The sequence below is a fragment of the Cyprinus carpio genome, chromosome A17, assembly GCF_018340385.1.
Source record: "Cyprinus carpio isolate SPL01 chromosome A17, ASM1834038v1, whole genome shotgun sequence".
Lineage (NCBI taxonomy): Eukaryota > Metazoa > Chordata > Actinopteri > Cypriniformes > Cyprinidae > Cyprinus > Cyprinus carpio.
The window spans coordinates 14,825,300-14,842,538 of NC_056588.1; the positions used below are offsets into that span (position 1 = coordinate 14,825,300).

At 34.5% G+C, this 17,239-nt stretch overlaps 1 protein-coding gene across 3 annotated transcripts in view; it reads right to left on the minus strand.

Annotated features, from left to right (window-relative positions):
• The window catches only part of ltk (leukocyte receptor tyrosine kinase), a 47,425-nt gene that overhangs the window by 25,827 nt on the left and 4,359 nt on the right, over positions 1-17,239 (minus strand). For 2 of the 3 annotated variants that reach the window (XM_042774589.1, XM_042774588.1), the window contains exons 2-8: positions 7,613-7,705; positions 6,107-6,256; positions 5,767-5,992; positions 3,879-4,018; positions 3,581-3,721; positions 2,419-2,568; positions 832-932 (exon numbers count right to left, since the gene is read on the minus strand). In XM_042774589.1, the coding sequence (XP_042630523.1) occupies positions 832-932; positions 2,419-2,568; positions 3,581-3,721; positions 3,879-4,018; positions 5,767-5,992; positions 6,107-6,256; positions 7,613-7,705 (1,001 nt within the window). The remainder of the gene's footprint in view (positions 1-831; positions 933-2,418; positions 2,569-3,580; positions 3,722-3,878; positions 4,019-5,766; positions 5,993-6,106; positions 6,257-7,612; positions 7,706-17,239) is intronic. The other variant, XM_042774590.1, reaches the window with a different exon arrangement.

Below are 17,239 nucleotides of genomic sequence, written 5' to 3' on the forward strand. Positions count from 1 at the left end.
CATGATTTCTAGTCGTGTTTTCTTTTGGAAGGCAAAAACAAAGTAGTTTTGCTTTCTCAACAAAACAACATATGATTTATAGTGGTGTTTTGTTTTGGGAGGCTGGTGGCCTAGAGTGAGCCGGGGTCTAGAGTGAGCCGCAGCCGGCTTGAGTCCGGTGCCGGTTTGGAGTTTTCACAGTGAAACACACCGCATTTATATGACATGGCGGCGGTGGCAACAACAATACTACAATGAGAATAAAAGGTACGCCTTCTTTCTTAGCGTGAACATCTGGGCAGCGTTATGCAAATCTTCCCCCGCATGTTAGAACGAGCTGTTTCAGGGGGGTGCGGACGAGTGTTAACTTTTATAAAGAATATCTCTTTGGATTTGAGACTTTAGTCTTTGCAACTTCACAGATCTTTTTTATTCACCAAGAGCTTGTAACACTTCAAAGAGAAAGGAAAATTTGAAATCGCATCATATGACCCCTTTAAGAAATTAATACTTTCAGCAAGGATGCATTAAATTGATCAAAAGCAACAGTAAAGAGATTTATAATGTTAAAGAAGATTTTTGTTTCAAATAAATGCTGAAGATTGGAGTAATGGCTGCTGAAAATTCAGCTTTGCCATCACATGAATAAATAACATGGTAAAATATATTATAATAGAAAACAGTTACTTTAAATTGTAATAATATTTCACAATACTGCTAGTTTTACTCTATTTTGACCATATAAATGTAGCCTTGGTGAGCATGAGAGACTTCTCTTTTTTTTTCTTTTTTTTTTAAATCTGACAGACTCTTAAAAAGTCATAGTCTTTGACTGTCAACATAAACTCTTACCTGACAGTCCTGATTGGATATAGTTGCAGGGAGAGCTGGGGTTTGAACCAACGCCTCACTTTCCTCACTGCGACCTCTGGCCTTTAAGAAAAGAAAGTGCCCTGAGGCGAGAAAGGATCAGTACTCAGTAGAGTGCTCGGATATGCTTACACAAAAAAAGATGGAAAACATCTTCAAAATGGGCTTTTAAAGTCTCCCAACACAGTGCAGTTTTTTTAAAGGGTACATTTCACTTTAGCGAGTCGGAATACAACTAATCAGCCATAAAGCAGACTTGGACACCTGTGCTGTGGATTTGATATTTGTCTTGAATCATTCTACAAATACATCACACTATAATACATCACTGTTCTCCTGCAGCCTGTAAATCAGGAAAGACTCATTCCAAGGATAACATTTCTATCATGTTAAAATCACAGGTGCCAATAACATGTCATGAAAATAGTTTTCCTTCAAATATTTTGGATTTCCATGTCATGAAAAATCTCATTGGGGACATTCATAACTAAAAGGTTTGTGAAAAGACATTTAAAGATAGTCTTTTTATACACGGGGCTCCTATTTGTCCCTGTCTCAGAGCTGTTATATTAATCTGATGAGAATACAACATTTTTGCCAAAAAAAGTCTATGACCAAACATGGAAAGCAAAGCACTTAAATCCACATATTAGTTCAATTACATCACCTAATGTCTATCTTATTTGAACTGCTAGCACAAATCTATGCTATTTATTTATTTTTCTATGTTATGTAAAAAACTTTGATGTGACCTATATGTGTGATAACATACTTACTTCCTGTTGTCGTCCTAATTAGCAACATTAGCAAGTATTCTCAAATGACTGCCCATTTAGAAATGTATTTTGTGAGTCACTCAGTAATTGGTGACAAATTTCAGACTTTTTTTTTAAGGTAACAGGTAAATTTAAAATAGTTGATTCCTGTATAAATTTAAATTATTTCTATCTACAAAATACTTATTGCAGTGTTTCTGTATTTTACACTTCATTATGCAGGCAATCTTTAGGGCAAATTCCACATTTTACTTGAAATTTTGTAAATAATTTTATGTTTACAAAATGTGTTCTGTATATGTGTTCACAAATATTTTGTTTTGTTTTTTTAATTCATATTTTTTATATACTATTGTTGGTGTTTTGTAATTTTTTTTGTTTCTTAAAGAAAGCTGATATATTGTGAAATATATCATTTTAAATATTTTTTTTTTCTATTTTAATATATTTCAAATTTTATTTATTCATGTAATGGCAAAACAGAATTTTCAGCAGCCATTACTCTAATCTTTAATAGAAATAGAAATCTTTTTTAATATTATACATTTTTAACTGTCACTTTTAAACAATTTAATGATTCCTTGATGAAAAAAGATATTAATTTATTTTAAAAATAATCTTACTGACCCCAAATATTTAAATGGTAGTGTACAGTATATGTCTGTTGGGAAATTATTTGTTTTTATAATTATGTAAGACATGTCAGAATATTTCAGCATTAAGAATGGAAACTCTTTACTTCTGATGGGTAATCAATACAATAAAAAGAAAGAAGATGTTGTTTCACATTTACCTTGAGTGTTTTGCAGAGTTGTGCTCAGTAGATCTGTGTCTTCAGTCAGCTGTTGTCCACTAACTAGTCTCCAGGAGGACTGTGAATCAGCCACTGACCATCCACAGGATCCCAACTCAAATGAACAGTATGAGCCCAAAGGTAAGGAGTCTGCAAAGACATTTAGCAAATTATAAAATGTCTAACAAATCTGTATGCACAAAATGCAACAAACATTAGCAGAGCTTTAAAAGCTCATCAGAGATATATAACATTTCTTCCTTCCATTTATCCAATAAGTCCACTGAAATGTAGTTATCGGGATATAGTTATCTTTTGTTAATTCCAGAATATTTTTGCAATGTGTGTAGCAGATAAATCTTTAATGCATTTTAACAGACTGGCTGTAAATGTGGATTTTTTTGTTCTAGCCCTTTTTTTTTATCTTTGTGGATTACACTGCAAGTGCTGTGTGCCAAATAACACCATCTACAAAGTTCTTTGCACACACACAGACAATAATTATAAATCATCTAAGCATAGCATAAATGTTAATGGAGATTAAATAAATCAATAAATATGCAAATAGTTTTCCTAGAGGAAGCAAACACTCATGTATTTCAGGCCCTTTATGCAGCTCTTTACTCCATGAAAAACTTTGACAGAGCAGGTTTGCTAATCCAGCGCCTCCAGTGAAAGGATTAGAAATTTATCATTAAGATTTAATAATAAATCCTTAAGATTTAATACAGTTAATGTGAGTGACACACAGCCAGCCAGTTACTCAGCGGCACCCTCTTATATCGCCCTGTCACACTGCTAGTCATACTTTAATTGAACACTCTCAACGAAATGCAAATTGGCAAGAATGACCTTGCAAATCTTACGGATTTATATCTTAAAGGCCACCTTTCAAAGAAATGTTTTGATTATCATAAACTGAATGAATGGATTGGTGAAATGTAGCCTGTCCTCTACATTTAAAAATAACCAAAACATGAATAAATATTGCCTTTTTAAAGACTAAAGAGCTCCACGCAAATGAAATGGTCTGATGTGCGCAACAGTGACTGCATCAAAATTTTAAGTGTGGGGAGCTCACAATTACTGACAGACTGATAACCAGAAAAAACAACGCATCTTCATGGCTTATAAAATATTTTAAATCTTTTATTTTACTCACTGCATATTAAGCCCTCATCTTCCCCTTGTGGACAGTCAGTATGAAAATCACACACTCTTCGCTTCTCAATGCAGCCTCCAGAATGACAGTGAAGTGATGAGTATTTCTCACAGTCTGAACCCAAATCCAAATAATCATCAACTGCAGAAAGCCACAGAAAACCATAAAGATCTTGTTCAAATGTGCCACATAATATATATACATAACTTTATAGTGATAAAGTTGAAATGCTCTACAGATGAAAGTAACCCATACAGTAACTTCAAAACACTTTTGAGAATAATTAATACGCTGTTACCCATGACACAATTCTTCAGCTCCAGCGAATCAAATGCCAGAAATCCGACTTCATGGCTGCTGCAGGAAGAGTACTGCACTGTCACCTGGAAAGGCTCATCTAACTGGCCAATCAGAGCCTCCAGCACCTCCCACTGCGGCCTGGGACACACAAAATGAAGTGCTTTTAACAAACATTTCAATTTTAGATCAACCCAAAGGATTCAACATATAATGGATGCACAAGGTCGAAATCATCTGTACATCTGGCAAAATAAACTCTGTTCAGATATCAGAATCAGCCACACATTTAATAGAAAAGCAAGGCTATATTCAAAAGCATATAAGAGAATATAGAATATATTTGATTCCATGTATCACCATGTCTCAAGGTCACAACATCGTGCTGACATTTTCCAGAACATTTGTACAGTTTGTCTTTGTTTCATTCTTTCTTCACATTGCCACTTAGAGTACACGAACCTCAGATCAATTCAGTGGTGTTTGAACAACAAGCTTAATAACTAGGAGAGAGATCTTACAGTACGTCATTAAAAAAAAATACAAATGAATCTCTCAGCTACTGTACATGTGAGAATGCTTCATTAGATGGACAGGAAATTAAGTACAGCAGAAATCTAATGCATTCTTTACTAGACAAGATCTCTGAGATGGATGGTATTATTAAGTATATGACTAATTTGTATCATACGCCAATTAGGCCCAGATCCATATAGCCAAATGGAGAAAGTAAAAGTATATTAGCTACGTCATGATCGTACTGGCTTGTTCCAAATTGCATTGCATCACCATCTATTCCTAGCTCTCTGTCAGAACCAATTACTCCAAAAGAAACATCAGGTCCTACTTTTAGAAACGAAATGCGTTCATCCATCTTCTATGTGATGTGCCCAGCATAAGAAAATCAATACCAACTACATCTCCATAACAAAAGTATTTTGGTTCAGATTTTTTTTCTTGTGGGTACAGAATGTTGCTTTATACTCTTTTGTGTGAAAGTAAAGTGCATAAGTCATTGCTCTTATATTTATTTTCAAAACTGGCACTGAAAATGTCATTCAGATTTGTTATGACATCACCATATATATATATACTCAGCAATAAAGAAACATCCCTTTTCAGGATGCTGTGTTTTAAAGATAATTTTGTGAAATCCAAATACGCTTCAAGTTCACAGACTGAAAAGGTTTAAACAGTATTTTTTCATACTTGTTCAATGAACTATAATCAGTTTTCACACATGCACCTATTCAACAGTAATTAAGATAGGTTTACATGCGGCAGGCAATTAAGGTCACAGTTATAATAAATATACATATACATACATTTGGAGTCAGATTTGTTTTTAAAGAAATTAACACTTTTATTCAGCAAGGAAAGGATGCATTAAATAGATAAAAAAAAATGACAGTAAAGACTTTCATGTTGTTACAAAATAAATATTTCAAATAAACAGTTCTTTTGAGCTTTCTATTCATCAAGTAATTAATCAAAGAAAACATATTTAAACATAAAGGTTTCCACAAAAATATAAAGCAGCACCACTGTTTTCAACATTGTTGATAATAAGAAATGTTTCTTGAGCTCCAAATCATGTGACACTGAAGAATGGAGTAATGACTGCTGAAAATCCAGCTTTGCAATTACAGAAATAAATTATATATATTCCAATAGAAAATGGTTATTTTATATTGTAATAATATTTCACAATATTACTGTTCCTACTGTATTTTTGATTAAATAAATGCAGCCTTGATGAGAAGAAAAATAAAAAAAAAAAACTGGGGACCACTGTAACTGTTGACTTTCCATTTCTGTATTTTTCTAATTGCTTCAAGTTTGAGGCAATTCAATGAATGTATAGTTGAAGAACTGAAGCTCTATCTCACCTGCCAGTTCCTTGTTCTTTGACTGTAAGGGCTATAGGTTTGATGACAGAGTGGTCAGTGTGTTTCACAAAGGCGGATATGTTTCCTGTATGTGGTTCCAGTTGGAAACGAGCGAGACGAAGATGACAAAGTGGCCCACTGCTGTGCACTACAGGACTGGTCATGTGGAAACTACATCTGCCAGCAGCGAAATGAGTTAAGCTGGGCTTTAGTAACAGAAAATGGCCTGTTGAAAGACAGAAAGCTCTTACTGAACTGCCAATGATTATACAGACAATTAATCGGAAAAAAAAAGATCCACCAGCGTTTGATCTGAATTGAGTGAAATTATTAATCATACCTTCAGATTTTCCAGTGGAATAATCTTTGATTGGTTGGACACCCCGTCTATTGGATCTGTGTTGCTGTGGTGATGTGACATACCAGTCCCCTCCAGCGCTGTGATTGGATAACGTCCAAGAACATGGAGATTCAAAATCACAGAAGGAAACTGAGGATGGATGAAGTATAAATATATTAGGAGTTTAAAGGGACTCAAACGGCAGTGGCACAATAATGAATTAAACTTTAAATGAAGGACCAGCTGTAATAGACGTACTAATCAAAACAGAGAAAAGATTCATAAGTCTGAATATGTGGAACTCTAAAGTTAGAATAACATATATATCAGCAACACACAGGCAGATCTGGCCTAACTTTGAAAAAATAAACACTGAATAAGACTACAGTACATGCAAACACAAAACAAAACTATTTTGCAGAAAGACTAGAGGGAAAATTATTCTTACAGTATTTAGCTACATTGTGCATAAAGTATGTAGTTACTTAAATTATGTGAAGTATGTATGAAAATATTAAATATGTTAATATGATTAATATTATTAATATAATATTCTAATATTATTAATATATTATTAATATTTTTTTAAAAATCACATCAACACATATAAAATCATTCAGAAATCTTTATTATATGCTGATTTGGTAACATTACAGTATTATTATCAATGCTGAACAGTTGTTCTGCTAAATATTTTTGTGGAAACTGTGAATTTTTTTTCAGGATTATGTGAAGAATCCAAAGTTCAAAAGGACAGCGTTTGAAATAGTTTTATTTATTTATTTTAAGTTAGTTAGTTGCATTATTAATGTTAAATACATGTTTACTGTAACTTTAGGCCAATTTAATGTATCCTTGCAGAATAAAATACGTATTGTAGGGTGTGTGTGTGTGTGAGTGTGTGTGTGTGTATACACTGAATTCCCTAAAACTACACTTTCAAATATTATACAGTATGTCAGTAATTAAAATGGGTAAGAAAAAAGCTAGTTTGTTTGTAAACAGATTCAGAAAGAAAATTGGATTCAGTGGTAGGATCACACTGAAATGGCCTGTAATTAATGTAATGTAATTAAATGTAATTAAACTGTTTTTTACTCCCTATTCATCTAAAGTACATCCAAAAATGCTACACTTTATAATAAAATTAAATAATCAGGACAAGGGTATGTCAGTTTGGACAAGAGAAGGAATATCTTGAGGGCTTTCTGTTTGCCATCAGGCATTCCAGTGGAAGAACACAGAAAAGTTGTCTTTGGAATCATGTAACGATATTGATGAAGAGAGACCGCAATGAGGGAAACCACAAAGCCCCTCTAACATTCAACTGAAACATCCCAATGGGAAGTGCCCTGGGAGGAATACTTAACCAGATCATTTCTTCTTCTCTGTTCATTGTTGTGACTTGCAATGACAAACTCCATTTAGGAAAAAAATAGAATGAAACAAAAAGGAAAAAAACAACTGCTGAAGGAAAAAGGAACAAATAAATAATCAGTGTTTTACTTTCACTGTCTTCTACTGGACTGGAGTCGAGAGGATTTGGATGTGCTGGATCTTCTACTGCTCTTTCCAACAGAGCACAACTGCTCCTGACAACTGAGGAAAGACAAGAATAATAAAGGTCAAACGCACCATCAGAGAAAGTCCTTGTTCTCTTATGATATGATTTAATAAATAATAGGACCAGTTAGTTTTAAGACCAGTGGCTTCAAATGAAACCTTGAGATGAATGAACCAACATCTTTGACTGAAGACCATTGATTTTGATTAGATTATCTCTATGCTCGCAGCCAAAAAAAGACCCAGGGAGCTTTATGACATTTTATGATCTGCATAGTGGTTTTGCCCAAAGGCAACATTATGCCCAGTTCTTGTGTTTTATCAATGAAGCATTTATTTAGAACAGCTGAATGCAGTGCTAAGTGTTCTAACAATCAGCAAACATTCATTTTATCAGCTAACATTCATCATCAGCACCCATGGCTACACTTATGTGTAAAATAAATAAATAAAGTTAAACATTTAGCAATACACATTAATATTAGATACATGTTCATGTTTGTTTTTATAAGTTATACACAACTTTTTGTTTTGCATAGGACCTTAGGATCTTACTTTAGTCTTTAGTTTAGTCTAAAGTTTGCCCTCCTAAAACAACAGAGCTGTTTCAAAAAGGCTTTGGAAGAGCAAAGAGCAACGAGAGCAAACCACTTACAAAAAAAAGTGCCATTCCAAATCAAACATGACGTTATAACCAATGGCATGATTGAAACAATGGCTTCCTTTTCATCTGAAAGTTTCAAGTATGGAAATAAACTGCCTGGGAAGACTCTTAAACAAAGAATCAACGAGGCAAATTTTAGCATCGACACAAATGGTCAATAGGTCAAGATTCACAAATAACTGTATAGCCAATGGGAAATTTATCATGTGACAAAATCATGTGACTTACTGCTAAAATATACAAACAGACTGCAGCTGCCAGAAGGGATCATTATGGGCAAGTTAGCTTAATTTCAAGCCTTATAAAATTAACTGCAAATGAATATCCTATTTCCAGTAAATGACACCAGAGATCTTGCACAAAAAAAGGGTCTATATTCATCAGATGTATTAATCACACTATCAGAAATAAATGAAATATGTTTTAATAAAATAAGTACAGGCTGCTTAAGAAAGATCCGAAAAATCCCCAAAAACTTTAAACTTAACATATGATAAGTCAATAAAAATTGACTGTATAAGTGCAAAAGTTTCTATTAGTACTTAAAAAAAATAATTTACAAGTTCTAGGATGCCACTGTACAATGAGCAGTTCAGATAAAGAAATAGTTGCTAGAATTGCCAAGTTCTGCCATGTCAGTCACACTAAATCTTCAAAAGATATTCTAGTGTTTAGTTCAAGCACATCTGTACACAGCTGGGTTTCTTTTTTTCAATTCCTGTATAAAGTCTTCACTACAAAAAACAGTATTGAACATTTCTACAATTGGCTAGGCCTACTTTACTTAACATGCAATAGTGTGGCATGTTGTTACAATACAATATTAAATTTGCCACAGTAGAACCTTATAATAGCCATTTCACCAATATTCAAACAGTAAAACAATTCATTAAACAGCAAAAAAAAAATTTTTTTGAATATGGGTGAATAGATGATTTTGACACTTTCTTTAGGACAGACAGAAATCAGACAGACTCATAAAGTCAGTTTTAAGTCAGACTAATGGCCGTAACACATGAAGTCAACAGACGGCTGTTGGTTAATGTTAAGCCATCAATGAGTGTCTGTCAGCATAGTTTTCAGTGTGCTCCCCACCGCTGGTTTCAATAACGACACCTGCTGATACTTCCTCTAACCTCTTCTGCAGCCGCAGAATGTGCTAGTTGGCCACTGGCTGCAGTGTATTCAAGTGCAACTTTTTAGCCCAGACACATGCAACACAAGGCAACAACACTTTTTGTCTTTGTTCTTGGTTTGATTTGTCAAATACAATGTGGACCAGATTTATGCTGATATGCCTGGACTCAAACATCTGGCTCTGTGAGATGAATTTCCAAGCAGTTTGCTGATTTATTGAAGGGTCATTCTGTGTCAAATCAACCAAATTTCAGAAATTTCCCCGGTTCAAATTTTTGATTTTGTCAATATTTTTTCCGAAAGAAGATAAACATGTATGGTGATGAAAGCAAAAATATGAAATGTCATGGATGAATATTCACTGAGTAATCCACTATTTTGTAGAGGGTGGTCAAAGTGTAATATTTCACCTGAGATTCGGAGCCAAATTACAGAGGTGTAAATATGACTTTAGAAAGATTGCAGCAACATTATATTATTTTTACACAGAGATTGGTAGGTCTGTTAGTGAAATCTGTTGACTTTAGCAATATTTGTTTCAGTGTATGCCAGTGGTGACCATTGAAACATGGGGGGAAAGCACTTTTCAAGTTTTTTCTCCAAAGTTTGCTTGTCTGTAACTCAAGAAGTATTAAAGATACCTTAATGTCCTATATTGGGTCTTAACAAACCTTCCTTTTGGCATCTTCATTTGTAAGGCCCCATAAAGTTCCGTCCCAGAGATATTGCAATCGCAATATGGCTCCAGGGCTAAATCATTAAATTGTACACATTTTCAGTGGTCAAAAACCAAATGTGGGTCACTTTGCATTCAGCTGATAGATGAAGGTCTGAAGAACAAATAATGTTAAAACTAGAAATGTATCTTGTTTCCCTCTATCAAAACATCTGCATAGAACATACCTGTCTGAGTGCCATAAATATTATTTTTCCAAAGTTTGCATGTTTGTAACTCAAGAAGTATTAAAGATATCTAAATATGATTTTAGATTCTGATTCTTAATAAACCTTTCTTTTGGAATATTCATTTTCAAGGCCCTACGGTATGTGCTTCAGCCCCAGAGATATGGGGAGCCCAATATGACTCAACCTTTTGTTGAGTTGACACGGAATGACCCTGAAGTATGAATATAAAAAATATAAATATGTCTCCACTTCTGTGATAACCCCGATAAACCATAAACAGTAAACCATGTTGGCTTTTCAGTGAAGGTCAATACTAAGAAATCCAAAGTCATTACATGGAAATCCCCAGACTAAGGAATCTCTCATGTGTATTTCTATACACATTTCTAATGGCTCAAGATTTGATAGAGTTGTCTCAAGGGTTGTAACCTCAAGTTAACCTGCTTTCATCTAGGTGGTCCGTCCTTCAGCAGGAGCAACTTATTTGCACTTATTTCTCTCTGCCAAGAGAGCACTCAGTGCTTGATTTGCATATGTGACAGTCCTCTGATTCATATCCAAGTGGTGAAGCATGGCATCTGGCCTACCTGTTCCACCCAGTTTAGGGCAAAAGAGGAACATCTGACAGCTGGGCTTCGTTAAGCGCACACTCTCAGAAGAGAGCTGTCACTCCTCACCAACATGATACACAGCACAGCTTGCCCAGCTGACTCATCTGCTGAGAGAGTGTCCAAGTCTGTCCAAGCCTTATCCTACTGTTTCTTCCTCTGAGAGGATAATGTCGACTCTTAATACTCTGTATTTCAGTTCAGAGGCACACACGCAATCCTCACCAATAAAGGCTGATACTGTGAAGGAGCTGAGACATTCAATGTGGGTTTAAAGGGGTCATGCATTTTCAGATACTGATATCATGTTTCTAGGGGTTAGCTTTTTAAGTTAGTATGTTTTGAACTTAAAAAGTGGGGTGTTACCTCTTTGAGAAATGCAAGTAAACGGCCACTTCTGTGATTGGCGAACTTCATTGCACCGTATCCACGCACTGCATGTATGAAGTGTTTTTATGCTAGAGATAGTAAATGCCGTACAGCCATATATGTTTGAGCCAGAGGCAGAAGATTTTTTTCTAAAAGGTTGCAAAGAAAATTTCATATATTAAAACTGAAGAGTTTGCAGAATGCTTTAAGTTTGCAGTAACTGTCTGCCTCAATGTTCACAAGTCACTAACTGCAACACTAAACCAGACTGTCAGCACATATTTTCACCATAAATGTAGCTTAATTGTAGCACTTAGCGAAGATCACAGAACATGCTTTTGGGTTTGTCTGGGACTTTGAGGCAGTGTTGAGAGTGTAGAATGATGTGTCGCCATTTAGATGAGTAGAAGAGACACAAATTCAACTAATAATGGAAAGATTTCACTGTTTGACTCACTATCTGATCGATTTTTAATTTAAAACTTAAAATCCTTTATTAGATTTTCATAATCATTCTAATATGCTGATTTACTCCTCGAGAAACATTTCTCACTTATTATCAATGTTAAAAGCCCGAATGAACTCTCCATCCACTTCTGCAAACAATATGAAACATTCATAGCCCTGACTTTTAGTCACAGATTTTGTTTCGTTCTGCATCCCTAAAGAAAATTAGCTGATGAAGATGTGTATTATTTTCAAACTAAGCCCTACAATGAACAGCATTTGACGTTTAACAAAAAAATATAGACAGCTATAATAAAGAATGAAGAGTGAGAGTATGCAAGCCCACTTATCTGAGCCCCCCTTCATGAATCAGGCTTTTGGCATTTGCAAAATCATTACTCACATAATTTAATTTTTCTTGTAATTGGTTGCAGCTAGTGTCAAATTATCAGAAGTGAGGGATTTTAAGATATATTTCATAGTGAAAAAAAAAACATCCTATCCATGCTCAAACCCTCAGCATTCACTTCCTGTCTGTACAGTTCCATTATAAAGGGGACACTGATAGAAAGCAGGATGTTTTCTTTTTTGTATTGGCCTACTCTGCATCTATTCCACAGAGTACCTTTGAAATTCATTTAATAGATTTATTAGTAAAAAATAGAAATATGATACCTCAGCAAAGCAAGGCACAAAAGATCATTGTAGGCTTCGCAATGACGGATCAGCACAGCTGGAGCAGTGATTGAGTTAGAATGAATGCTGTAGCTCACCAAATGTTAAAAGCTTAGTTCTACTAGGAATTCTTCGAAAAAGAAAGTCATTTTCTGTCTGTGAACCTGATGACATAGTAAGGAACAACACGAATCTGACATTGATGCTGACTAACTGAATGTAGCATTAATTTAGTTTTTCCGAAATAATTCAGTTCAGGCCTACACTGTCTATCATGGGATTCAGATCTGCTTGGACTAAAATCAATTATAAGATTAAAAAAAATAGCGGGATTATACACACATGACAGCAGCTGTGTCCCTTTGTTTTGGAGAGAGTCTGTTTTTATTCAGTCTTTTGTCTTGTTTCCAGACCACTGCAGAAGAATCTCTCTACTATATATGAGGGAAGATCCATCAAAATTCAAGCCTTTATTCTGACTGTATAAATTGTTTGTTATTGCAAGGAGCATACAGATAGTAAGTTGCTAACATTAGGTTTTGATCACTGGATGCAAGACTGACAATTGTCACAACTGTGATTTTAAGCATGTTTTTTTTTTCAGCAAGGATGCATTAAACTAATCAAAAGTGACAGTAAAGACATTTATAATGTTAAAAAAGATTCGTGTTTCAAATAAATGCTGTTCTTTTAAACTTTTTATTCTAATAATACTGACATGACGGGAGTAATGGCTGCTGAAAATTCACCTTTGCCATCACAGGAATAAATTATATTTGAAATATATTAATAGAAAATAGAAAACAGTTATTTTAAATTGCAATAATATTTCACAATATTACAGTTTTTACTTTATTTTTGATCAAATAAATGTGGCCTTGGTAAGCATAAGTGACGTTTGAACGCTAGTGTACGTATATCATAACAATGTATATTTGTGCATCACATCAGACCTATATCTGGCATAAAATACTTATAATAATTATTTATTATCAGTTCATTCATAGGTAAAATATTCTATAGGTTCCTGTTATGCATATGGACCATATTTTATTTGCCATGTGCAATTAAATTTTATATGCTGTTACGTTTGTTACTTACAACCTCCAACCTGGTGCAATTATTAGATAAAACTGCAGTTCTTTTCACAACTCTATAAAAAGTTCTTGTTAATTACTTTTGGGATCCTTATCAGATTTAATGCCATTGAGAGAATATCGCTTGACACAGAATGTTCCTTATAATCATTCAATCATTAACTAGACCATATCTGAGCTGCTGATAACAATCTACACTGTAGGATGTCAAAAACATAAAGTGATTCATGAGATAATCGTTTAAGGTTACCATGTCTGTGTCAAGCCAAAAAAAAAGAATTCACTGTTCTTTCTGTGTATTCAACACATCTTCACTGACCAGGAGTGATGCAACAACAATAATTTAGGTCAGTTCCTGCTCTTAAGGAGCCACAGGTCTCTAAAACCACCTTAACAATGATTCAGTGAATGTCATAAACTAAATGTCAACAACATGACAAGTCAGAACAGTCTTGTGACAGCGTCAGAGGTTGAGACAGAGTTGTCTACAAACACAAGCCCATCTGGTTCGCTGCTCCACAGGAATCAAAGTGCTTCATTATTATGTAGTAGGTGTGACAGACATTAAGAGGGAACAAAATAATTACAGACTAATTTTGTGTGGCTGGCCCTCATGAGACTGTTTAGTTGCATCTTGTTTAAATCTAATAAGTACTTGTAAAAGTATCTGGCACTTTTCACAGCACACTTGTGACCCATTCATTTTTTGAGGCAGAAATCACATCTTGTTGTTCAGTGAGAACTATGTTTATACTATTGTTCATTGCAAAGTTAACAAAAATATGGATAGAAGGTTGTTGTCAACAAACCCCCTTTTAACCCCCCTTAAAGGGGTCATCGTATGCCCATTTTCCACAAGTTGATATGATTTTTTAGGGTCTTAATGAATAGTTCATAACATACTTTGGTTAAAATTCCTCAATGGTAGTGTAAAAAACACCCTTTTTACCCTGTCAAAATCAGCTCTGTTTTCAGCACGCTGTTCTAGTCCATGATGCTTTAAATGCTAATGAGCTCTGCTCACCCCGCCCCTCTCTTCTGTGGGGTGACGAGCAGACTGCAAACTTTAGCCGCGAAACTTGCACATATTAGGAAAGGCGATTTGCAAAGATTCATAAAAAGCCCTTATACTCACTTCTTCTGGATCATGAATGATTTGCACGAACTTAAACGCATTTAGACAGATCGGGGATCGGTGCATTTCTTGCAAAAACGAAAATAACGTTAATCCTCTGCGTCCTTAGCAGCTCAGATGTCGGGAGTAAATGACGACTGCTATGTTCATTATTGGATCAACAACAAAACACCTCAATCACTTAATCAGAGACATTCTTGTCTTCCCCTGCTTCGGAGTCAACACAATGGTGGACAGCTCTCTGCTCACTCAGGGCGGGTCTTAAGGTAAGACGGAATAGTCAATCAACTATCGTGGGAGGGGCCTGTGCAGAATGCCATCATTCTGACAGGAATCTCAGAACAGCCTGATATGAAAGCATGATTTTCTCCCCTTATAAAAATGTAACATTCAACAAAATTGTACAGCATAAAGGGCATAAATAATCACAATTCTATTTATTTATTTTTTTTACATTGTAACATTGACCGAATTTGCTAAGGGCAACCATTCAAACCTGTTTCCCTAAATATGGCAAGAAAGAAATGATCAAACAAAAGTTTTTTTTTGTTTGCTCGCTTATAGAAAACATATAATACACAAAAGTCACAAACTAGCTAGAACCTACCAAGCAGGCTTAATTTAGGTTAAATTTGCATCCGCATTCTAACATTTTTTCAGACTTTTTTTTCTCTATTAACTTTTATAGTTATTTAAATGTGTATATATTTAAAAGTATATATATATATAATGCCTTTTGTTTTTTATTTAATACGTTTTGTTGATTTCCTACAAAGAAGTTCAGTATTATACATTAATAAAATATTAATTAAACATTTTGTTAACACAGTTAAAAAAAATTGCAGATTAAAAATGGACAATAAATACATAATATATTCTATTATTGTAAAAATAAATAGAAAATAAAACATTAAACACCATATTTCAAGAGTTTCAGACCCCTCTTTGTATTATATATATATATGTGCATGTATAGGCTGAGTACAAAGGCTCTGCTTGCAAGTGACGTTGCAGTGATGCACATTACAACACACTTATTGTGCCTCTGTAATGTTTGATGCTAAAAGCAAACACTTTGATCTGTGTTTAGAGATTCAGACCTGTAATTACTGGACGATTATCCAGGTACCTTGGCAATGGAAGTCCATTTCAGCAGACACAGTCATGCTGAGCACCACTTATAAGTGCAAGCACCCACTTTCACAACTAAAAACTTCTTTAAGTTAAAGTCGACATACATGTATTGTCATTTCAGTAATTCATGGGGTGGGAAGAATGGAATGCAGTTTCCCCGGAAACCATGGTGCAGACATTTAACACTGTATCTATACAGTAGCATACATTCAACAAAACAATGCTGGAGCATTTCACAAATACGGTCACAATGATGCCACCTTAGGCTATGTTGTCACTGTTACTATGGTATTGTGTGTCTTATATGTCAAATAGCAAACAGCCAAAAGTAAAGAGAAAAATTGTTCATTCAAAACGTGAGAAACTGATGTGATAAATATGACAATCATCACAAATTCAGGGAGTGCTCACTCATAGGAAACTAAAAAATAAATACATATAACATGTCAGTTGAGCCTCCTAAACAGTGATAAGATTAATTGCAAAATAAATGGAGACTTTTGTCATTGGCTGCCGTCAACTGTTACCCAAATTCTTTAAAATATTATCTTTTGTGTTCAACAGAAAAAAGAAACTCATACAGGTTTGGAACAACTTGAGGGTGAGAATTTTCATTTTTGGGAGAACTTTCCCTTTAATCTCAGACCTTTTGTATGTATTTTTTTTTTTAACTTTGTCTTTTAGTGATCTCATCGGTGTCTAATTCAATGCTCAGATTTGTCAAGTCTGCAGCTGAAAGTCAGAGATTCAGTACTGACTCAAACATTTCTCATCTCATCACTCTATGTCAACAATTGTCTCAGCTGTGTTTGTTTTAATTTTCTTATAATGCGTTTTATGAGAAACACAAGACAAAACAGATACTTAAAAAGACGTAAATAACATTTAAATGTACTTTTTTTCATTTAACCAAATCCAAAGCTACTTACAAATTAGGAACATAACAGCAATTCATCACAGAACCAAAAATAGTCAAAGCATAAAAGGGCAGAGGTTTTTTTAAAGGCTAGATTGTGAAATAGGTTAGTGCAGAGAGCAGGAATTTTGTTTTTTGTTTTTTTTTTGTTGTTGTTTTTTTTTGAGTAAGTGCCTTGGTTTAAGGTTGTAGAGAGGTTAACTGCTTGCACGAGAGTTTGCACAAGACGCGTGTTTCCATTAGGGTCAGAAATTAACCCTTCAATTAAGGGACAATATTTGCCCTCTGGAATTGATTTCCTGGGACATTTTTACCTTTGTGAGGGCAATTTTTATAATGACCTTATTAAATGTATCTGTTCTTTTATGTTACATTCTTAAATATAACCAGTGGCTTCAATCAACTAGAATACTATAGACTGTTTCCAATCAAATTTTATCAACAACAACAGCCATTTTTAGATTGCAAAGTTGGAACAGAAG